The sequence below is a fragment of the Herpailurus yagouaroundi genome, unplaced genomic scaffold (assembly GCF_014898765.1).
Source record: "Herpailurus yagouaroundi ecotype Mexico unplaced genomic scaffold, PumYag 140, whole genome shotgun sequence".
Classification (NCBI taxonomy): domain Eukaryota; kingdom Metazoa; phylum Chordata; class Mammalia; order Carnivora; family Felidae; genus Herpailurus; species Herpailurus yagouaroundi.
This window is the reverse complement of record NW_024412395.1, coordinates 41022957-41047778: the sequence shown is the minus strand read 5'-3', so window position 1 is coordinate 41047778 and position 24822 is coordinate 41022957. Positions and strand designations below refer to the sequence as shown.

At 43.7% G+C, this 24822-nt stretch overlaps 1 protein-coding gene across 13 annotated transcripts in view; it reads right to left on the bottom strand.

Moving 5' to 3' along the window:
• TANC1 (tetratricopeptide repeat, ankyrin repeat and coiled-coil containing 1) overlaps nt 1-24822 on the bottom strand; it is a 238137-nt gene that overhangs the window by 57172 nt on the left and 156143 nt on the right. For 6 of the 13 annotated variants that reach the window (XM_040476354.1, XM_040476355.1, XM_040476356.1 and 3 more), the window contains 5 exons: nt 21843-21973; nt 20610-20796; nt 7329-7592; nt 1753-1875; nt 450-731 (listed from right to left, as the gene is read on the bottom strand). In XM_040476354.1, the coding sequence (XP_040332288.1) occupies nt 450-731; nt 1753-1875; nt 7329-7592; nt 20610-20796; nt 21843-21973 (987 nt within the window). Of the gene's footprint in view, nt 1-449; nt 732-1752; nt 1876-7328; nt 7593-13488; nt 13676-20609; nt 20797-21842; nt 21974-24822 lie in introns of those variants that run through there. The other 7 variants (XM_040476362.1, XM_040476364.1, XM_040476357.1 and 4 more) reach the window with 6 other exon arrangements.

The window sequence follows — 24822 nt, the reverse complement described above, 5'->3', positions numbered from 1 at the left end:
GGGTTTATTATACATACAATAAGATGCGATTACTCAAATATTGGCTTCTATTTCAAGTTAGTTTTTATACTATGAGTAAACCCAGCACAGAGGACAAAGGCTGTGGAGAACAGGGTACAAAAGAATTGTGCACAGACTCCTCCTGGCTTTTTCTGCCAGGAGCCGAACCCCCTTGGTTTTAGGACCCGAACTCTCCAGGGCACCTGATCAGGCCTCACAGGCCCTACAGCGGAGACAAGCCCAGGGAAGGCTGTTCTCATCCCAGGTGATGGCTTCCTGGGTGCCAGGATGGATGGAAGGGTTCAAACAGGTTTCCCAATGTGCTGGCAGACCAGGTACGGCAGCTAGAACAACTTGAGGAACATGGGGACTGTTTATCCCACAGCAATGTCCCCCATCTACCTGACACGAATATCATAAACTAGATGAGTGGTTAAATATGCACATACTTTTTGGTGGTGAACTGGGGCTGCTGGAAGCAATCTGCCTCATGCGGCTTCCGTGGCAGCTAAGTGCCACCAACTTAGAAATGATTGCGGTCTTCCCAAAGCCCACATTTCCAACCACCACGGCTCCTCTATTTTCTGTCAGTTCTGTGTTCCTCAAGTTTTCTTCTATCTGGTGAAAGAGCCAATCCCTTCCCACAAACACAGAGTCCGTTGTTATGCTTGGTACTTCAAACAACAGGGGTTTCAACAAAATGTCCTGTGGCTTGTAGGGAGCAAATCGTGCTTAGAAAAACAAAAAACAAAAAACAATCATTATTTTAGAAGAATGTCATAATTTTATACACTGATATACTTAGTATTAGCCTAAATTTAGGTTTACCCTACAAGGAATCCGTATTTCCAGTCTGGTTCTATGAATACTTGTGTAATACCTCATTTATAATCCCCTGTTGGTTTTACAAAGGGTCCTATTAAAATGACTTGCTATTTCTTTAATCATGAGTCAGGGCAGACACCAGAGGATTAGGAAAAGGGATTCAAGTGGCCAAACCAGGCCTCATCGGTTTGTCTGAAACAGTGTTTAAGATAGGCTCCTTCCGCTACTGTGTTAGTAAAATGGAAATGTTTTCCTAGAGACGGGGCCCCAGCTCTCATCTTGGTGTGATGATGAGTGGCCCCTTTGGCAAGGTTCCCGACCACCCGACTGTGTGTTACGGGTAGACTTAAGAGGTGACCAACAGCCCAGGGAAATGAAACAAAGCTGACTCTTTGTTGGTCACAAAAAATATCCAGTGAGTGTTAAATTACTCCTCATTCCAAAATAATATACTGCAGAATTATTTTCCAACTCCAGAAACGAGTTCATCACATATTTTAAGGAAGAAGTCCCAGGGGCGCCTGGGTGGCGCAGTCGGTTAAGCGTCCGACTTCAGCCAGGTCACGATCTCGCGGTCCGTGAGTTCGAGCCCCGCATCAGGCTCTGGGCTGATGGCTCAGAGCCTGGAGCCTGTTTCCGATTCTGTGTCTCCCTCTCTCTCTGCTCCTCCCCCGTTCATGCTCTGTCTCTCTCTGTCCCAAAAATAAATAAACGTTGAAAAAAAAAATTTATAAAAAAAAAAAAAAAAAGAAGTCCCAAACCACTAAAGGATGGCCTCCTAGCACATTTAACAAACTTTTAGCACACACACACAATTCACGTCATGGTTTTAAATGAGCTGGCTTAAACGCTGGTTATCCCAGATCCTCAATGTTGAGTGAATGTGCTCATTATATCCATTATCCCAGCAGATGCAAAGATAAGTACCTTTAACTTCCTGTGCCCTACCTCCGGCTGTATTGTGCCACGGCAATCTAATTGACGTTCGAAGAGGGGCATTTCTCTGCCCGTCTAAATAACTCAGATCCTCCAACTTGGTTGAGCTTGTTGCTGTAATATTAAACTGAAGTTTAGTCTTTTCAAAGTTGATTTTAATATCATACCCAAACTACTACAAATTATAAATTACTAAGCAATTCCGTTCAGGCTTTCCATTCACTTCAAAGTAACTTTAGTTTTGTTTGCCCATCCCAGCTTATTTTTCCAGCAAGGAGTTCACCGAAAAGTGGCAAAAACCAAGTGTCCCTCATTCTTAAAATTGTGCTGCTATGGTTTCCAGAATTCTCCATCATTCCTGGAAAGACACAGACTTCACCAACAATTTTTATGAAACTTGACCATCACGTGTCACTCAATACAGCTGCAGTACATACTGCAGACACAGAGCACGGTCCCAGAGGTCTTTCCCTGCAATTCTGGAGAGCCTTCTGCTGTTGCTGGAATCCCAACCTAGTTAACTCAGGGAGCAGATTCTGCTGTACAATTCCACGGTGCTCAGAACACTAACAGTCAGCTCAGGACAGTGAAAGGAGCCATGTGGATTTCATCAGAAATAAACATTCCTAAGCTTTACATTTTTATGTATACGTTATATGCTATTTTATGTGTATTTTTAAAAATTCTAAAAACAAGTAATATTTACCTCTGATCAAATCAGTAAGTCACACCACACAGGTACCAGTTAAAATGCATTAAGGGTCTATGCGAGCATACATACAAGTTCGATTATAAAAACAACCAATACGGGAGGGGAAGGAAAAAAAAAAAAGAGGTTAGAGTGGGAGAGAGCCAAAGCATAAGAGACTCTTAAAAACTGAGAACAAACTGAGGGTTGATGGGGGGTGGGAGGGAGGGGAGGATGGGTGATGGGTATTGAGGAGGGCACCTTTTGGGATGAGCACTGGGTGTTGTATGGAAACCAATTGGGCAATAAATTTCATATATTTAAAAAATTTAAAAATAAATTAATTAATTTAAAAATAAATAAAAAATAAAAACAACCAATACAAAATAATGTTGCTAATTCTTAGCAAACCTTAACAAATACACAGTATGTTTTTACCCTAAAAGAAAAAAAGAAAAAAAAAAAAAAAAGAGCCTCCTCTTATTTACATATATATCCTAGGTCACAACGAGAGAATTCTAAATAGGATTAACCTAATTTGTTTGTGGGTTGAGTGACCCAACATTAAGATACTGCTGATCCTACATGTACAATTCTCTTCCAGGATAATAAAATATAGGCATCATTTGAGGGCAAATGAGTGGGGAACAGGAGTGGCATTCTGAGGGCTAGGGCTTCTAAGGACTGGTAAAATCATTAGCGGGACCAAGTTTTGAGGGAGAAAAGTCAAGTTGGGCCATCTGTCTGCCGAAAGCCTTCTGGCTGCACAGCATCCAGCCATTGACCAGCACCATCTGACCAATCTGGGTCCTCCCCATTTCCCCTCCTGGGGCTTTCATCACTGTTAGTACCACCCCCCTCATTCCATTCAATAAGCACCTGGGCGGCTCCAAGGCATGTCCCCTCTTGCCACGTTCCCCAAAGGGCAATCCACCCCATGCCCTACTCACTTTCCCAGTCCCAGGAGAGACATCTGACGCCCTGACTTCACAACAACATACACGTATACTCCTGGATCCTTCTGGTGTATATCCACAGCCTAGGTACACATCGTGTGCACGCTAATGTCAATATTCCACACCAATCTTTCCTATTAGAAACATTCGGCTAAGTCCTTATGTAGGACTGACTCCCACATAAACCTAATTTATGGGAATCCAATGGCAGCCTCTAGCTTCAATCTCAGTCCTTCACAAGTAGGGTGTGTGAAACTTCCAGGAGGGCCACCAGGACCAAACTCATTACTCTGGCTCCCTACAATAATATCGCTTGGAACATATAGTTCTAGGTTCCTGCCTGGGACCTGGGACTCTGACCCAGGCCTCTGCAAATGCCCCCTTTCCTCAGCATGCCTCACTGTGGACACACCACATGTTGGAGGCTGCGGGGGTGGGGGGAGAAGGATCAGCCACAGCTGTAACCCATAAGCCAAGTTGGGTTTGGAGCTGGAACAGCCACAAATATCTGGCCTGCTGCTTCAGCCCTAGAGAACTCAAAGACACTTGGAGCCTCCAAAGGGTTTCCTATTTCTCTTCTTCCCCTAACCCCTTAGAACATGACATTCAGTTTATAATTTTGTGACAACTAAAAGGACTAAGAATAGGAGAGTATACAAAGGGCATTCCAAAGAGAGGATTGCAAATAACAGCCCTAACTTGACACAGATGCAGGAGATGGTGAGGCTTCAAACACCTCTGTTTTCAGATTTACCGTCACTATAGCTCTGGCTCCAAAGTGTGCAACAAAGTGGCCTCACCCTCTCCGAAGCTCTGATTCTCCATTGCAAATGGGATTAAGATGCAGCGAAACGGACCGTGGCTCAGTGGGGCTGCAAGACCGGAGCTGCCAGCTACCACTGCTTCCTACAGCGTTGTCACGGCCACTGAGAGAGACTTGAGTTGGGGCAGTGAAGCTTTAGGTGCTCCCCACCTACCAGAGCAAGCGACCTGGACCACGTGTTGCCTTCTCACACATGTGTACAGTAGAGTTTCAGATATTACCAGCACAACAGCTAGACTCACTTCCAGTATTTAACGATAACTGTTTTCAAAATCCTCAACACAACTCAGGGCTGAGAAAAAGCAGAGGGAAAACAATAATTTTATGCTGCCGTAAACCTACAGCTAGTAGCTCCATGTGCATACACACACATCACATCGACCATCTGAGAAGGGTATTTTAAGATGCTGCAGGAGAGTTTTTTGATGGGGTGGAGTGGGGTGGAGGGAGCAGAAGGGAAATTCTCTAATTGGAACAAAAAGAAACATTGGTTGAATACCATGGACTAACCTATCAAAGGTAAACACTATTAAGTCGAGGCAATGACCAGTTGGAATTTCAAGAAAATTGGCTGGTAATTCTGTTTGTTGGTATTCTAGAAAACTACATACAGTGTCTGCGATCCACTTAGCAATTCAAAAGAAAAAGAAGTTAGTCAAAAACAGTGGAACCTCATTACCCAATTTCTAGATTATCTAAGATATCATGTTAAAGGCTTCTCCTCCTGTTTCCTAATAAAGGAATGAGGTGCCCATGCCACACATTTGATGTAGTATAAAGTAATAACCTGACTGCAGCATTTTAAACCAATTCCGCTCCAACAGATACCTTTACAAAGAAAATCTCTGTACAGTGAAACAATCTCCAAACCTAGCCAACTTATTTTTATAGTCTTTGACGTAAGAATTTTACTGATTTCATTGTATTAGACACAACAGTGAACAGACAACCACAGTTCTTTGTAACAGGCTCACTGACAGTAAAGGCTGGCAACCTCAGGAACTCACTTCCATAGGCTCACTCCCTGGGGGAAGGGGCAGGCAGGTCCCTTGGGGCAGCTGCAACCAGAAGCCTGGTATCGCCTTTCCTTCATCTGCCAGTCCTTACTCTTGCCCTCATATGCCAAATGTACTCACTTGATGTTTCCCAAATGGCAATTTGTGTTTGCATGGATCTTCAGATGCAAATAATTCCCAGGGATTGCAATATATGGTCTGTGACATATTATTTAAGGCCTTCTAACATTGAGGGTTGTTTATTACCCTGTTTGTAACAGCTGGCCTTCTAATCACTAGACAAAGTGCTACACACAGTCTATATGACCTGAATCTTTTCTTTTCAATGATACTGGAAAAGTCTTGCCATTACTTTTTATTATTATTATTATTTTGTTTAATATGAGTTGCCATTACTTCTTAACTAAGGTCCAGCTTCAGGGGTAGGAAGGCAGGCAGTGAAGTTTCTCCCAGACTCCTGCTTGTTAAAAGGTACCATGAGGTAAGGAACTTGCTTATTTCCTTCCAAAACAAGCTTTCAGTTTATGAAATTTGCAACACAGAAGAAATGAGCAAACCCATTAGGCCAGGCAGCCACGCTCAAACCCAGAGGTACCCTCCCATTCCACAGGAGGTCTAGCTCAAGTGCGTACAGAGACGCTAATGAATAAGCACAGCAGAAATCAGAAAGCGCTGCTCTATAATCACCGCAGTCTCCTGGAAAAACTCAGCTCACACCCACTGTCACTCCACATGCCAGGAGATCACATGAAAGAATATCAGGCAGAAAACATAACCCCAAATGGGGTGCTTCCAACACTATTAATGTATTAATGCATTTACTAATTTTAAAATAGCTTGATTAAATTGAATGCAAGTTTGCTATTCTGTTGAAGTCAATAAAACTATCAGGTTCTGGGATCATATAAATGAATCGTTCATCATAACTAGGTAGATAGACACAGTCTAAAAGGCCTTGGGTGTAACACACTTTGCTGTATGTAGCAGGATAGTGGTGGGAGGGCATAAAAGCTTTCGGAAGAACCATCACTCAATACGCATAACGCTCCCCAGTATTTCTCTCTGGCAGACGTGCCAAATCCCTCTTCTGGAACAAGGCCATTTACTTCCTTTGAAAGTGAATTAGAGCTGCGCCTCAGAACTTTTCCATTAGGGCCATTTATGTATCAGCTGCTTCAGAGTTCCACTGAAAAAAGAATGCCCAAGAACAACCAGTCTGGCTGGCCACATCCCCAAGGAACAGTAGAGAAAAATCGTTTGATGCAGGGAGACAGAACCTGGGAGTGTTAGTAGAGGGGGAATTTTCAGTGCTACATCGGTAACAGAATAACTGCAACAAGGTCATCTTCTAAATTCAACCCAGGAGCGTGGAGTTTAGAAACTCGGGACCGTCAGAGCAGGCAGGACAGCTTGGATGCAGAGTTCCTGTCTTCGCCCATCCCAAACTGCTCTCCTGGTCTGAGGACCCCCGACTGTCAACTAGCAACAGTCACCCCTTTTGTACCCCCTTCTTGTTCCAGCTGACCCCATTCCACTAAGGAGTGCCTGTCTTTCCCGTTTTCATTTCTTTGACTGACAGGCCGCACTTGGGCTGCTTATGGCTCATGCTGTGAGCTCCCTTATAACTGAAGGATACAGCAAGAGGACCTCCTATCCGTATGATGAGCCTCGATTATAAAAAAATTAGTTTGAAAGTTGGATTCAAAATTCTTTGAGTTGGTATTAACAAACTCACTGTAAACGACCCGTTTACCAACATATAATAAGAAGGTACAAATTCACTCAAGCTTCAAGTACCAAAAACAAGGACAAAATTTTTGGTACTTTCTTCCTTCATACATGAAGTGCCATAGAGTCTAAATATTAGATTTAAAGAATTCCAGAGTGGAAGGATCAGTTAAAGACCATTAAGGACAGCCTTATCATGTTTACAGGTGGGTAAACTGAGGCCTAGACAAGGTAAGTGCCTGACCCACGATCACAAATCTGGCTGGTGTCTGGACCAGATTCCCAAGTGGAGAGAGTGAGCATGGGGCACCTCAGACCCAGTGAGATAACCCTTCTGGAGAGAGGCATGACCTTACCTGCAACTGAGTTGGGCCGTGGCATTACTAGCGAGCTGGAGCTCTGAGAATAAGGGACTGGACCATCTCCAACTGAGGCTTCAGTTTTGGGCAGCACGCTCTCCGCTGACCCAGGGGGCTCCTCTTCTGCCACTGGGGAGCAATTATCTGCCCTGCGATCATGAAGCACTCCTTTCTGTACCCCTAACCTTAGGCTTCCGTCCTTATTCCATTCCAAACTGGAGCCACTCCGGTCATCATTTTCGGATGAACTTGTAATTGTGGCTGAAATGAGAGACCAAAATACTTTGAAGGAGGCCAGGCACAGCTGGGGCTGCTGAGAGTTAACACAAGCATACTGCCCTCCCCGTGATCAATGAAACTTTTCCGGTCCACACAGATTTTTATCAAAGTTATGTTTCATACAATGTATTTTGGTACATTAGAAGAATGTTGCTTATCACGGGAAATAAACTAAGTCATTCTACCAGGGAACAAAGGCTGGTAAGATAATGAAAAAGCTGTCTAAAAGTATCTGAGAGTTAACAGTAAACCTATGTAATCTAGAGATGATATATCCCCTCTTAAAGATAAATTGCTCACAAAAGAATTCATATCTCATTAAATTCCTTTGAAACTATAAACATTTTTTTTCCAAATTAGCATTTGTATATGGGGCAGAGGACATGGTGATACAATGGTTAATGCAGAAAAGATGCAGGAGAGATTCTAGAAGAACAAAAATACAATTATAAAGTCAAGCAGAGAATTTGATCCTTAGAATTAAACTTTATAGCATCTGTTCAAGATGAATCAGAAAGAATGATGTGATTTTATTCTCCTTTAGCAGCATAGAGTGGAAAACCTCCCAGCACACAGAAAACACAAGCATGGGAAGGGATGCTTGACTACAGAATTTAACCTTGAAGAAAGAAAACCAGCATGGAAAACCATCTTGGCAAAAGAGGAGGAACATGATGTCAGAAAACAGCAATATTCATCCTACATGGCTTCTACCAATAGCCACTTCTAATTTAAAGACCCGAGCCCCTTGCGAGCACAGGTTACTACAGACCCAACACTGGCTTGTGTCCTAGAGAACAAGGGCCATGTCCTCTGTGCCCTTTGTGTTTCCTGTTTGGATCTACACAGTCTAGGCCCGTAAGTGAGAGATTCAATGGGATGTGGCAGATCAGAGTGTGGTATAATAGAACTCAGCCACCTGGATTAAGTTACTTCATCAATATAACCCGGACGATACATACTATCAGCAGGCTGGTGAATGAGCTGCAACAGGCTTATCTAGGATCAAAGGGTCTGAGAGAGTTTTGTTTTGTTTATTTTTACAACACTCTTTAAGGTTTAGAAGACAAAATAATTTCCGCGCTGTGACAGAAGACATTCTGTCATGATTCTAAAATGTCCTTTAGTCCTGCTGCTCCAGTGTGGACTCATTATCCACTGCTTGTCTCCCTATTTAAAAACCCCTCCTACACACTGGAGCCTCAGAGTGTCTAGCTCCCTTTTCTGAAGAGCACAGCCCCTGGCACATACTAAGTGCTCAATGAATAAGCAAATGAACAAACTTCTCCTCCAGCTGTGCTCAGAGACGCTACATTTAATCTTACGGTTATTGATTCAGGACTTGATTTTCTGTCTCCAACAAAAATCTAAGCTGATTTGGGACAGGCCCACCCCAGGGTGTCTGCCATTATTCCCAACATTTCCAAGTATTCTATCCACAGTATTAAAACTGGTATCTCCATCTATTTGGAATCAGTCACAGCCCTGTGTGTCTTTTTAAATGGACCATTCATATGCACATAAGTATGGGAAGCATGACTCTTTCCACCCTGAAAATGCTGGTGATGATCGTAATAGCAGCCACTAACATTTATTTCAGGTTACTATATGGCACGGAGTGTGCTAATGCTTCATAGGAATACTCTATCAGTGAGATCATTGCTTATTAATTATTATTAACTGTAATCTTGTTAATAAGCTGTGATTGTTACAAGCCTTCCTTTGTTAGCCCACTGTTTGGGACTCAGAATGCTCTTGCTGCAGACATAACTAGTTAGGTTCCCAGGCTACCCCAATATCTAAGTTACAGGAACAGTGACGGGGTCGGGGGAGGGGGGCAGCAGGGGTGGAGGTGATTTGTTTGGTTTTATTGTGTTTCTGCTTTATTTGGGGGCACATACTCTTAAGGTCAAAAATACAAAGAAAGAGTGAGGTTTCTCCTCATTTGCTTTCCCTAAGCACAACACGCATCAGAGTCATACCCCCAAAGGTCTGAGTCCTAACTCAGTCCACAAGCAGTGTGATCAGGGACTGGGACTTCCCTCGTTCCTGCTACCATGACAGCACCAGAGGCAGCAGAACAGAACTGGGATGACCTGGTCAGGGGTCCTAGACTGCAGGGACAGGCTGGCAGTCCCATTCTCACTGTTCAGCCACAGGTGCCCAGGTACTGATGAGTGGCAGGAAAGTGGGTGCAGGAGGAAAACACTCAGCTGCAGGAAGAGTAGCTGAAAAGGGAAGTCCAAAATGGGGTTGCCATTTCAAAATGAGGGTAAGTTCATAATGTATTTCTAAGTAGGAGACTCTCCCAACTGCCCTCATAGTGTTCAGCTAAGACACACATTCCGCTGTGCAGGCAGGCAAGAAGTTCTCCAGCCACAGGTCCTCCCACTAAGACTGCCCCCCCTTCACAGTATTCCTCCCTACGTTGCAGCACCAGATGCAGCCCACACAGCTTGAAGCCCCACAGTGTAGTCCCACAATGAAGCCCTGACACAGAGACAATGGGGCAGATCCAGGCCCAACAAGAGCAGTTTTCCTGTATGACCCAAGAAGCACACCGGATAGAGCAACAACAAAGTCGCCAAGAAAGAGAAGTTGGTTCTTACAACAAATGACAGTCTACTCAAAAATACCTATTTTTCTTCCAGGCTAACAAATTCAAATGCCTCATTAAGTTAATCAGTCACTTTCATGTTAACAGGCACACACACACACACACACCCCTATGGCAGCATCTTCACTCTGATGACTTTACTTATTTTCTTGAGCAGCAAGCAAAAGTTTATTAGAGTAAAAGATTAGAAAGGAAGAATAGTAGGAAAGCTCTCTTTACAGAGAGTGGACACCGGGAACTGAATACCCACTATGATGACTTAAAAAAAAAAAAAAAAAAAAAAAAAAAAAGCACCGCCTGTAAAAAAACTAAGTGACATTTGATATTTTCTGGAGATTTGGATCTTTCAAGTTCCCTAACAACTCAAAACTTCTAACATTTTATTTCTTCAACTCGTACAGATGCCAGCTTTTGTCAATTAAGACTGGCCATTATCATTCAGACAGGGTCTCTACCATTCTTCCAACACAGAGTATTCTGTTAAATGAGTGATTTCACAGTATTCTGTTAAATGATTAAACCTCAAGTTTTATCAAGCTAGGAGATTAGACTTTGCTTCTCACAATTTAGTATTAAATTCGGTTTGGTCCTGCTCACTGATTCACCCGTGCTACTTCTGACTCTGCACACCATTCGCAAACGCCTTTAAACCAGGGACGGCGTGTTCTCATTCCTATGTAGTAGCGGCACTTTTAACCAAACCTACCACCACAAAGGGCTACGTGACTTCAATGCACACTCAAAACATGTTAGGACATATACATGATCACCACAGAGCTTAAGAAGGGGTGGACAGGCTAAGAACCATCAACCCACTTTACAGATATGGAATGCACTTGGGAAAAACTAATCTCTCCCCCCCCCCCCCCCCCCCCGCCCCACCTCTCTCACGCACAAACACACACATGGTTAGTGGTAGGTCTAACACCGGCCTTTCTGACTGCCTACACAATATGTATTGAAACTCCCCTTGCCTTACACAGCTCTTGACAAGCAAAAGTTCTCTAAGTGTGTGTGGCTAAAAAGTACTTTGCAGTTCATGAACTTTGCCTTGTTAAAAACAGTAGCCCTCAGGCAGGGGCTAGTGGAGAGAAGCCAGTCATGGGCACTTTGGTCCATGGAAGCAGCCAGGAAGTGGAAGAGACATTATTTGTTTTGCTATATAAAGTACTACAATAAAACTGTATTCCTTTCCCTTCCCAGCTTTCCTGCACCCACCCTTTTCTTTGCCTATTGAAGGTTCTTTGATATATTGAATGTACACTTAAAATAGAATTTTAAAAAATCAGTGTTAAGTCCAGGGCCCAGTAAGTAGTTCAGATGGATCTAAATCAAGTTACAGTTTAAAGGAACAATAAGAAGAAAATTAAAATGACTATAGCATTAGTCCAGAATTGTTGAGGAACTAAAGGCCATATCAAACAAGTGTCCCAAACAGCAGAATTTGTCTCCCTTTGAGGTGGAGAAAAGACACGATGTGAAAAGTGCAAAGGGCTTCGGTTCAAATTCTCCCCTTCCGAGGACCCATAAGGGGTAAGCACCTCCAGGCAGAGTACTAGTGATGGGCACATTTTTGTCTTTACCTTACAGACATCATAATTAGGTATCTGACTGTGTCTCTTTGTACAGGCTGCTAGGAATCCTAAACCTTTCTGCCCACTGAGAAGCAAAACCAATCAAGTCTTATGAACCTGACTCCTGACTTCACCCTTGTTTTGCATTTTTACTTTTTTAAATTTAAGTATAGTTGACACACAATGTTACATTAGTTTCAGGTGTACAACGAAGCAATTCAACAACTCTGTATTATGTTGTGCTCGCTGCAAGGAAGCGTGGCTACCATCTGTCTCCATATGCTGCAATACGATTGCCTATATTCTCTGTGCTGTGCCTTTCATCCTCATGACTTATTCAGTCCTTAAATAGAAACCTGTATCTCCCATCCCCCTTCATTCATTTCCACCCCCTCCCCACCTTCCCTCCCTTCCGCTCTTTCACTTGCTTTTATTTTCTTTCCTCAGCTCATATCATCATGGGGAAAAAAAATCTTATTTTACTAAATGTCTATTTGTAAGCATTTCAGATCCACTGGGGAGGGATTAAGTATAAAGCAGCCTCAGGAAATAACAGCAGTGGCTAACAGAAATATAATAGTGCTTACCATGTATGGGTTCTAAGACCTTATCATATGTCAACTCGCTGAATACTCCTAACAGTCCTACAGGCAGGAAAGCTGCATACGGCCTGAAGCCTTGTCATGGTGCCCCACGCAGTTCTGATCATGCCACACTATCAGAAAAACTGGAGCATGTATCCCAAACCCATGTATTTACAAATTATGTACATGCATCACCCTAATTTATTCTAATACAATCATACACCAAAAAATATATTTTGAAGAGACTTTTTAAAAAACCCACAAATTGACATTTGTCTCAAGCACTCCACAGACGGTCTTGTGTTCTCCAATTTTCAAAGCCAGGGCTCTATAAAGAGAGTCCTTTGTCCTTCCTTGGGTTGTGGACAAAATCAGATATAAGGACATGTATGTAAAGTGCCTCACATATCATGAATACCCAAGAATGTTTTCCTCCCTACACAACTGAAAATAGAGTAGCATTGAAAAAACAAAGAAACGTTTTCAACTCCTATATTCAGTATGATGATTGACACAAAGTTTAAAAGTTAAAACGCTCGACCAATGAATTAAAGATCAAACAAGAAAAAGACATAATGGTTGCTTAGAAAAGTGGGAGACAGGAATGAAAAAAGAAAATCCCAGCTATACTATAGATACACCACCTCCTTTGACCTGCCAGCATAAAGATCACTAACAACTTTGGAAAGAGAAACCCGAGTCTAAATGAGACTGGGTGAAGGGCAGAGAGAAGAGTCGAGGAAGCACACGGTGCCCAACGCCCTGGTCCTCCTGGCCTGACAGGATTCGCTTCTTCCCTTGCTCACCCCCAACAGCTTACACAGTTCGCAGCTGCTGTGCTGTATTTTGCATCTCCCCAGGTGACAAAGGGAAGGATGGCATGGATGAAACCAGCCTGCCTGAAACCTTCGGACCAGAAACACCAGACTGGGCTTCTCCCTCAGCCCCACCTGCAAAGTAACCAACCACACAGCGAACAGAGGCAGCTCACCTGGAGCGACTGCTTTTACCTGCCTCAGCCCGGCGAGGAGAGGACTCCAGGGAAGGCACTCAACCTAACTCGTCCTTGCCTGGAATGCCACAGGGAAGGTGGCCTGAGTTACCTTTGGCTCTCAGGGACTTTCTGGCTTCTCCTTCCACAACTTCCGATGGACAACGGCTTGGCCTGTATAAAGCACTGCAGAGCCCTGCTCCCCTTCTGGATTTGCACACCGGCACTATGCTTTGGCATGTGGCAGACAGATCTCTGTACCAAATCTCCAGCTCAGTGCTCATGGCATTGCGCAAGGCATGCTCTGTTATGACACGCAGGAAGGCCAAGGACCCAAGCCATGGTTCACAGCTGTATTTGTGAAGTCCCTTAGACTGTGGAAACACCTAAAGGATCAGTGGGCGCAGGGCACTGGCAGAGTGGAGGACAGGCCACACTGCCTAAACACAGCCTGACACAGCAGGTAACAGACTCCAGAGAAAAGCCTGTGGATTTAAACACCATGAAGTTTTCTAGCGATAACACCCAATGCCATGCTTAGGTAAAGCTTCACCTAACCTGCATACTGAAGGCACAGACACTGGAGCTTCTGACATAGTCCAGTGACTCCCCAGAATTGTGGACTCTTCCAGAAAAGAGCACAAGGCACCACCAGTAGTTGCTATTATTATGCACCTACAGCATACATCTTCCATCAAGAGGTGTCAATCACTGCCATGTTTTAAACCCTTTTTCAGTAATTGATAACTTGCCCAGGTCTCCAAGGGCAGAAGACCCCTCTTTGGTTCCACAGGTGGACAAGTTTGGAAACAGATACTGTACCTGGGCTTTATTGTAACGATGCTGAAGAAACTTGCTGCTGGTACACAGTAGGTGCCAATAAATGCTTGCTACACCAACAGAACAGCCTGAAGAATCCAACTACACTGTGAATACAAGTACTACAGCAGGCATTCTGCTGCCTCGAATCATCACGAAGGATTTCTTTCCCACATTAAGTATATTACCAAATTATATATGTAAAGGCAAATTTTCCTCCTTCACCCAGGAGATTAAAAAGAAAAAGCTTCTATAATTAAGGATGATTTTTTAAATTGCAGGCAATGTAGCAAAATGAATATTAACACAGATCTCAAACACTCTAAATAGTTATTACCAAATCAATTTCAAAGCATTTCAATTTAGTAGCAAGCAGGGCAATACAGGTGGCAACAAAGCAGTATTAGCATAAAATCAAAAGGGCAGGATTTACAACAGGTTAAAATGAAAATAAAATACAATTAATTCCTCTTTGTAGGCCTCTCTATGCATATGATCATCTCCCTTGGGACACAAAGTCCAGGAAATAAAAGGAACAAAAGGTCTCTAGCTACCTCTGGAATCACTCTCATTTTACAAGCCTAGGAGGGAGTTGAGTCACAGGAAGATAAAAGTCAGCCCACGAGAAACTTTTTTTTTAAATATACTAAGCTACTGGGCAGAAAACAAATATTATCAAACTCTAGCAAGCACCAGCAGGATACTAATCAAGTACCCAGTATTTCTTGCAAGCCACGTTTGCAAAAGAAATGTTTCTGTGAAGGTATGCCCCTGCCTAAATTTACACCTGCCTTCTAGCTTCAAAGGGAGAAAGAGCAAAAACAAGCTGCACCACACCTCCCCGCCAGAGAACGGGGAAAGGCAGCAGGAAGAGCCTAAGTTCTTTACCCTTTTCATACTCTGAGCACTTAATCTCTTGAAAGCTATCTGGCCTGGTGGAATGTGGTGGCTCAGGTGTTGGGAAGCTGGGCAGGTGAACAACACACCTGCTCTGTGTGGGACACATGCCCAGTGGGGGAGATGTGGATGCGGTCCACTCAGAATAACCCTCCTCCTTCATGGAGCTGTCCTAATACCAACTCTCAACAGGAAACAGATCTGGGATACTACGAAAGTAATTCCGAGACTATAAATGTCAGCAGGCACAAGGAGACAGCAGAAGAAGGGCCTGGAAGGGACAGATGACTAACTTTTAATGGCCTCTTACTCAGCCAGAATTTTTCTAATTGCTACCTATAAGTCCTTCTCCTGGGCACATCTATTATTAACGCATAGGAAGGATTATTATTTTGTTTTTAAATCGTGATAGGAAAGCTGGGTTTTGTTTCTCCTCATCCAATATGCATTCACTTTCTTCCTAAAGAGAGAAATAACCTATTTTCTTGAAATACACACACACACACACACACACACACACACACACACACACACAAACACTGATCATAATGTGGGCACAAAAACTAAACAGTATGTTTAAATCAAACAGTGCTTGTTAAAAAAAAAATAAAAAATAATCGAACTGGTATTCACATGCATTCCAGTGAATACACCTACTTAATTTTTTTCTGAGCTGAAATTAACACAGTTTGCAAGTTTCATTTGTTAACAGTGGAAGCAAGTTTATTCAAAGGAGTGTCACTAAGAAAAAATGTTTTCTCAGGCACGGAAGAAATCCCTTTAAGAGCCACTTCTTTACAGAGTTTTCCCTTTAAAGCAAGTTATTAAAAAGCTATCTTATTCTGATTGAGTACAGTTTCACATTTAGAAGGTCTTCACACTGCAAATTTGAAAAATCAGACACTCATTTCTAGGTAATGCTAATGATTTTACTATCTACAGAGTAGGAAATTTTACTTTAAAAAATATGTGTGTTTGTAGGGAATTCAGTTACTGCCCATCCAGCTGTCAGAGACAGGATTTGTGCATGACAGAATTATGATACTTCTAAAGAACATCATAAGAACGCAGGGCACCTGGGTGGCTCAGTCGGTTAAGCGTCTGACTTCTGCTCAGGTCATGATCTTACGGTTCATGGGTGCGAGCCCCACGTCAGGCTCTGTGCTACCAGCTCGGAGCCTGGAGCCTGCTTCAGATCCTGTGTCTCCCTCTCTCTCTGCCCCTCCCCTGCTCATTCTCTCTCTCCCTCTCTCTCTCAAAAATAAATAATAAAGATTAAAAAAAATTAAAAAAAAAAAAAGAACATCATAAGAACTTGGACCTCGTCAAAGTAGGGTGAAGTGAGACTCCCCTCTGTAGGACACAATAAAGCTGGAACAGAGGGCAGAGGATCTGCTACCCTCTGACCTCCACACAGAAAGATTGGAAGGGGTCCAAGAAATTCTCCTAATGGTCATTATTCTGCCCTCTCCCCCACTAAGCTGTTCCCAAAAAGAAACTTCTCTTCACCCACAACATGTCAAAACCAGCAGAAGCAGAAGGACACCCCACGGCAACCCTCACAAGGCTGTGTGAGCATGTGGGAACGGAACCTTCCCTTCATGGCATCTGCTGAGCAAAAACATGTAGATTAAGTATAATCGGCAAGATGGAAATCAGGTTACATAGTAAGAGGAGGGCCAGGAATTTCTAAGGGTGGGTTAAAACTATTTGAAATTTCCCCTAAGTGCCCTATATAAACCGTGCTAATACTGTGCATACAATTCTGAGCTCCATATGGGCGCCTGCAGCTACCTTAAACTACACAATGCCACAGCAACTGTGTGCACGGGCTGACAAATCTTAAACAATTTAAAGTGGAAAATTAAATGGAAATTTCCTCCCTGCTCTCTCCAGGGCCTATGGAACTTTAGAACAGGGATCCCAACCAGCCCATGACAAGCAGCTGCCAGGCCTTCCAAAGCAGGAAGCCAAGGTAGCTCACCTTCATCATTACCCATTCAGATCACTGTGTTCTTGAATATTTTACTCTGTTGAGCACTTAAGATGCCTAAAGGCTGCTGTTCCCAGGCTACACCTTATAAAAACAGTCATGCTCCTCAGGTAGATAAAGCACACACGCCACCCCCAGCAATCACAAAACCACAACTGAGTCACAGATCCCTGTCTGTGATGAGGCCATGAAACCTGCATACCCTGAATTAATTCAGAAGGAAGCACTCTGCCTCCTCTGGCCCCACCAATCCTGCCTCTTCAAAGAGGTGTGGCTAGTCTGCCTAGAGAGGAAATACTTGGCTTTTTTCCCCCTTCTCCTCCCTACCACACCCTCTCCTATATCCCTTGGCAACAGGTTCTAGTTCTGCAGGTCATGGAAGGAGAGTGAACAGAGGAACATTGTCCCCAGCAGTGTTTCCCTCTCAGCCGCCTACAGTCCTCACTCCCTGCAGAAGATCAGCTAAGGCAGTAAGAAGCACAATTTCCAAAGCTGGGGGTCTTCTGTGAAAAATGGATGTACACTGCCTGATGACTAACACTTCATCTCAATGGTCACCATTTTTCATGCAAAGCTGAGTTAAGGGAACGTGTCTGACTGGAGCCAAGGAATGAAGGACAGCCTCAGTGACATGAAACGTGTCATTTAACTTTAACGACAAGACAAACATTAAAAGATGTGACAATGCCAACTTGGAATGGGAATACTGCATAGCTTCTTTCAAAACCAATTAAACATTCCTTCCTTTGATGCAACTTGATAGTGGCAACAATTCTTCCTTAAATTCTCATTCCCAACACCATGCTAGGAGCCCCAGTAGACAGCCGGAATAACATAAATAAGGACTGCTCTCCATCCATATGGAGACAAAAATAAACAACAAAATCAGAACAAGTAAATTAAAGGAAAATACTGAGGTGCTATGGAGAGCATATGATAGGAGGTCTAACCAGTCTGGGATTGGATAGAACTATACTTTTGCAACTACTAATTAAGAGCCTTGGTATTCCTGCAGCTCAATTTCTCAATGACACGACAGAAAACAAAACCAGCAACTTTTCTTTCCACTCTTTACAACACTTTTAGGGGCACCTCGGTGGCTCAGGCAACAGAGTGTCCAACTCCTGATTTCAGCTCAAGTCATGATCTAACAGTCCTGGGATCGAGCCCCATGTGTTGGGCTCTGCGTTGGGGGTGGAGACTGCTCAGGATTCTTTCTCTCCTTCTCTTTCTGCTCCCTCCCCTGCCCACATGTGCATGACCCCCTACCCCCAAAATAAAAAAACAAAAAATAGAACACTTTTAAAATTGCAGCACTGTATCTCAACAAAAGAGAGAGAGAGACAGAGAGCAGGAGGAATGAATAAATGAATGAAGGTCATTTTCTGTCACTGAAAAAGTTTCTGTCAAAACAAGAAACTGGCTTGGTTATAATTAGAGGCATGTAAGGCCAAAGGCAGATCATTTCATGAAAAGAGAAAGGCTATCCCAAAAAACTGTAGCACTGACCAACTCCTCTTCTGAAGGAAGGTAAACTATGGATGAGAGGACATTTCAGAAGGGTGAAGAATGCTGTAAAGGAAGTCAACTGGCTACCGCAGAATAGACCCATTAGTGATGGACAGCGCAGAGAGAGGGTGTGAGGACAGAAGTAACACTGGGGAAAATTAGTTGACCTAAACAGTAGGTGGGGAAGTGGAGTGAGGAGAGAACAGGAAATCAGTAGAATAAGCTCACTGTAAGGGCTTAAAACTGAGTGAAAGAATTTAAATTTGCTACAGAAACCTCAAGCCTCCATTTTATTTTTTACTTTTTTAATGTTTATTTATTTATTTTGACATAAAGAGAGAGAGAAAGAGAGGGAGGGGGAGAGGGGCAGAGAGAGGGAGAATCCCAAGCAGGCTCTGCATGGTGCATGGGAGCACAGAGCCCAATGCAGGGCTCAAATTTGTGAGATCATGATGTGAGCCGAAACCAAGAGTCGGACGTTTAACGAACTGAGTCACCCAGGTGCCCCATCAAGCCACCATTTTAATGAAATGTCCAGAACTAATCAACAGAGACAGAAAGCAGACTACTGGACAAGTGAGGCTAGGGGTGTGGAGGAAATGCAGTGTGACTTCTAATGGCTACACGGTTCTTTTTGGGGTGAGAATGTTCTGAAATCAGATGGTGGTAATAGTTGCACGCCTTTGAGCAGACCTAAAACTGTTGAGTGGTCTAAATGGGTGAATGCTGTGACATGTGAGTGCATCTCAGTAAGACAATTAAAACTGCAGGAAATGAAAACCTACTGGAGAGCCTGAAACAAGTGAAGACTGAGGGCACGGGCTGCCGTCCTTATGCAGAGGGCCCCTCAGAAAGCTGCAGTGAGGTCTACATCGGGGATCTCACAGGTCTTCTGGGGCAATCTCCAAAATATACAGTGCATGAACCTGCAACTTGGTTTTGCAAATTACACTTGAAAGAAATAGAAGGTGACTAAAGAAAATAAGGAGCTCAAATGTCATTCCCTTTAATTATATTCTAATGTGGAAGTAAGTGAGGTTCAGTCCACTTACTTAAAATGCAAAATACTCCTCAAAGACATGTGCGTAACTCAGAAAAAGGGAAGGAACTGAATGTTCAGTAGAGCTGAATATTGTTCAACAGCAGCACAATGCTGGAGCACAGGAGGGCCTGGACAATCCATCCAGTGGTCCCACATGTCTGTTATCTGAAAGGCACCAAGCTGGACACCTGAGACACACAGGTGTCCAACCCCAACTGCAAAAACATAAAGGCACACTTGTCTGGGGCAAGATGTAAAAACAAGGGCTCTTAAATTCCCAGTTGATTCTAATGTGCATCTGGGACTAGAATCTACTGAAATAATCAGAATCCTTACTTTTACAGAGAAGGAAAGAAGTGTGCAAAGAACTCAAATGTTATGCAAGTGATTATCCAGCTAAGCATCCTAAGAGTCAGTACTAGAATCTGTGTCTCCTGACCCACAGTTTAGGACACCCATACCTACTGTGTGGGTGTGTGGGGCACAGGATGGATATCCTTACAAAATTCTGGCCTCAAAACAAGCGGTCAGATACCATTAAAAGAAACTAAAGAACAAACGCCTGGAAATAAGTGAGGAAATAAATGACCTTGAGATTGAGGTAGGACGACGCCTCAATATGCAGGGATTTTATTGCCCTGGTGTATGTCTTCGTGGGATGAGATCCCCAACAAATGGAATTAATCGATGAAGAGGTAAAATTTTGTAACTTCACAGGCCAGATCTGATCTGGAAATTTTTTAACCAAATGAACCCAGTGTTATGAAAATAAATAAATAAACACCAAGGAATGTAAAAGCTGATGCTTTATCCTCTCGGCTGCACATGGAGCCAGCGCGGTCTGTGAAGAACAAGGCGGGCCCTGGCAGACTGACCTTCACAGACCACGCTAAAATCCTCTTAAGAAGTGCCCGGTGAATGCTCTGGCTGACGTACATGGAGCCATTACATTACCGAGTCGTGTGCTTCTTACCTATAATTCCACTGTCCTTGCTTTCCAGGGTGGAACTAGGGCTGCTAATGGTCTCACAGGGACTTTTGTTGGCTGCGGTCTTGCTGACACAGCTATTCAAGGTTGAGCAGGGGCTATCGGTGCTAGGAGATGCGGTGCTGCTTGTTAGTGTGGAGCAAGGACTGATGCCTTGGCTTAGAGCTGTGCACTGCAAGACGAACGGAAGGAGGAGTTAGCACGGCTTTACACAGGATGCTGCTACACAGTCTTTTGTTTCTGCTGCGACAGCGATAAAACTCAAAACAGGAACACGGAAAACAGCTTTTTAAAACTAGGGAGTTTAATATGTATGTGGTCTTCCAAATTTTAGAAGAGAAATATCCTTGTTCTGTCCCCCTCCCTTGTGATTTCTTTTTTTTTTTTTTTTTTTAATTAAAAGGGCAGTCTTAGAAATAATTTAGTGGGAATGCACATTCATAAAACAGAAATAGCAAGCAGGCAGACTTCCTTTCATTTAAAGTCTGCAGAAGACAAATGGGTTCTTTGACCTCTGTATGGAAAATCTGGGAACTCTGTTTTTGTAATGTTTCACGAGCACTGCAGCCTGATTCAATTCCTGAAGATTTATGGGCTCTGCGGTCAGGGCAAGGAGGCTGATGGCCACTGCAATCTCAATCAGTGTGTGATACCCTGGCAGAGACCCTCCCAGGGGGCAGAGGCTCTGGCCCCTCACGGCCATGCAGACATATACATCTCGAATGGGAAGCGGCAGGCTGCCATTCACTAGGATGCAGCGTGCTCTCCCATGCAGGAACCATTTGATCTCCTCTTATTTTCTCTCTGCCTCATCTCCTACAAATCTTTTCCTCACCCCGCTGACCCTCCAAAACCCCCACCACGAAAAAGCACAGGAAAGCACATCCCAAAGCAGCCAGCTGAGAAGAATGGTGTTATAAAGATAAAAGTAGTATCATGACTAGGAGATTCTTGCAGCCACTTAAATTCATTTAGCTACCCTTGCCTGGGTAGTGACCTGAAGGTTAATGTGGACATTTTCTTCAGTTCTGTGCCCTTCTGCCTCTCCCCACCTCCCCACTGCAGAAATCACAAACTGTCGAAGTAAACTTCAATACACAACAGCCCAGACTCATGGACTGAACAGGGACTTCCTCACTCAGGGAGGGGGAGAAGACGGTTATGCCTTCGTTCATCCTCTGAGCAGGTAGGACATGCAGGGTCTTCCTCAGGCATTACCATGGTTTCATTTTTTTCTTCAATGGTTATGTGTGTGGCACTTGGGATCCCTTCTCCCAGTAAAAATCCCAGCCTTGTCAACAGTTCTTGAGCTGCCGGCGAACAGCTCGGTTCATTATCGGCCTTTGCTTCTGGAACAAAGAGAGAAAACAATGAAGATGCCCCTCTGGGGAATTTCAGGTTTGCATCTGGAGGAGTCTGCGCTGCAGCTGCTTGTCCGGGGCTTTTGTGTATTTTTATAAAATGCACAAAGTTTGACAATGCTGCCTGTCCTCAAGCAATACATTCTAATTAAGAGGCTGTGACAGGTTAAGAAAACAGTAAAAGAGAAACTCCAAGTGCAAAGAGTGAAGTATTTGACCTGAATCAGAACACAGTGTGATTATAAGATAGCAATTCCTATTTCCAGGTCCTGTGAAAAAGGAATATATCAGACACTAAAGGCAGAAAGAGGCCTGCCCTTCATCTTAACTCTTTAAAAGCATAGGGTGGCCAACGCCCACAGGAGGCTGAAATAAAGTTAAACCCCAGTGGCATACTGGCAGAGACCTCGGCTACTTAAATGTTGGGGTACACCTGAAATCTCAGCTCTTATTAACCAAGACAGGGGCATTACTACTTTGGTGGAAATGTCCTGTGCATACCCCATTCCCACGACAGTCAAAAGTCAAAGCCAGGACTCCAATTCAAGGGTCAATTGTCAGGAATCCACTCTGAAACAAAGATTTTAAAACCCAGCAAAATGTGTCCCAGGGGACCAGGCCTAAGAATACACTCTGCTGTTCACATGGGGATGTAGAAAAATCAGGCTGTGTTCTCAGCACACTCCACAGTAATGCTGGAAGCACAGTTAACCTGAAGGTCACAGGGCATGCTTAGAACCTGTCCTTCCTCTGGCCTCCCTGACCAGCTGGCCATCTTATTTTTCCCACTTAAACACATTCTGTTGTTGGGTTTAAATGTTGAGCTATAGGTTAACCTTGTATCCAAAGGCTTAAGGGAACTTAATTAAGGGTGACAAAATGATATTCACACCATTCTAACACCTTTCCTGTATTTTTAAATCAGCATCCATCAGGGCATTAAAAAAACCAAAAACATATAAAGCAAACTCTGCTTACAGATGTTAGAACTTAAAAAGCAATATGCAACCTGTAATACTCTCACTCAATGTTTTGTTCTTTTCTGTTAATTGTCTAGAGACTCAGACCTATACATTCATGAACGAATTTTTCCTAGATGTGGAAATCTGCAGGTGAGTCTTAGAAAGATAACATGAGGAAAGAACAAAACAGCAGTGTTACCTTTGAGCTACAATTCCACCACCAAAGTTCAATGCTAACTTTGCCTTCTTTAAGGAACCGCAAAAATCAAAACAAGTAGAGCTGAGAAGACCATCTGTATTATCCTCACTCACATATCAGTTTTGCTCAGTCATGCTCCCAGGATAGCAGCTACAAGGAAAACCAGGCTGGTTGTATCTTCAAGGAAGGAAAAGGATCCCACCCCTTGCTTACTCTCAAAACTCCCAATGTGTGTGGTAAGAATTGCTGTTTGCCAGCCTAGATGTTTTTTAGTTGCTCTAGAAAACCACAGGGGTAAAAGAACCAAGGCTGATTGTTCTGGGTTAAGAGTGCCCGCATGTTTCTGGATCATTTGTGTTAAACCTGTAACAGGAAGGGGCAGAGGCCACAAGCCAACGGAGTAAAAGAGCACCCCAGGGTGGGTCAACCACACCCAGAAGGCCACTCTACAAAAAGCCCCTTCCCACCAGAGATTTCCAACCACATTTCGATTCCCAAGGCACTTGGGCATTTGGGAAAAGGCGGCAGGAACTAAACCAAATCAGTAAAACTCAGGCACACCCAAGGGCTGAACCACTTCAGAACAGGATCAGAACACTTCAGAACAGCCTCGCCCCAAGGCTCAGACAGGGCAGCTATTTTATCTCAGGTGGCAGCTGGACCAAAGGGAGAGAACAGGATGCAGATGGAAAGGGAAAGAAGAGGGTAAGGGGCCAGAACTCAGCAGTTTTTCTACTACACGTCCCCCTTGCCTTTCAAAACAATCTCTATATGGCTACCAAATTGTGACTGTGCCCTTGAATGTCTGAATGTCTAGCTTCTGGTTCGACCTGAAACTCCAGGGAAAGTGCCAGAAACTACTCCCAGTTGGCAGCTGCTGTGGAGGCACAGAGAACAGCTGCACAGGCTTGGCTGCCACAAAATTTACCCTGACGACAAACAAGGCCACGGCCTATCGCTCACGTGGGGCTCCTTCCGAGACCCTGTAACCCATGTAGGTCCTTGGCAGGGGGGGTTACCCCCCGAGGAGTCAATGCTGCCTCCACACTGTGTCTGTAGACAGACACCCCAGACTGTCAAGGTTTTCATTAAAACATATGTATTTATGCAAAGACAATTAACTCCTCATCTAAACCTTGCCCACAAGCTGGGAGCTATGGCAATTCCAGGTTTAATGTCTAAATTGACAGGACACCTCCAAATTCATGAACAACTTGTTCTCCTAACCGTTCAAACTGGATTTGAATGCCCCTAAAGTTCTCAAACCTGACCTGGAGTCGGGATGAATAGATGTCCTTTATTTCAGGTTTAGCATCCAGTAAGCCACTGCAATTTCATTTCGTCCAAAAGCTTCCCAACTGTCTCTTCATATAATTCTCTCTTCTCAAAGGTCATTCTAGTGACCTTCCCCTCAGAAGCCCTCTTCGGTCCGAATTCCTCAATCCATGTCAAGCCGTCTGCATTTTCCCCTCCCTAATGCACAGAGCTTTCTCTCTGGCTGAACTTTTCATTCTGGCAGAAGGACCCCTGGGTGAAGAGTGACGGTGCCATTTTGGGAGAGATGAGTTGCCTGGGAACTCACGCTGGTATACTAGACTGTGAAATTAAAATGAATTTCTACTTCTACAGCCGATCACCAAATACTGAGATCTGAACAGTAAGATAAGATGTTCTTG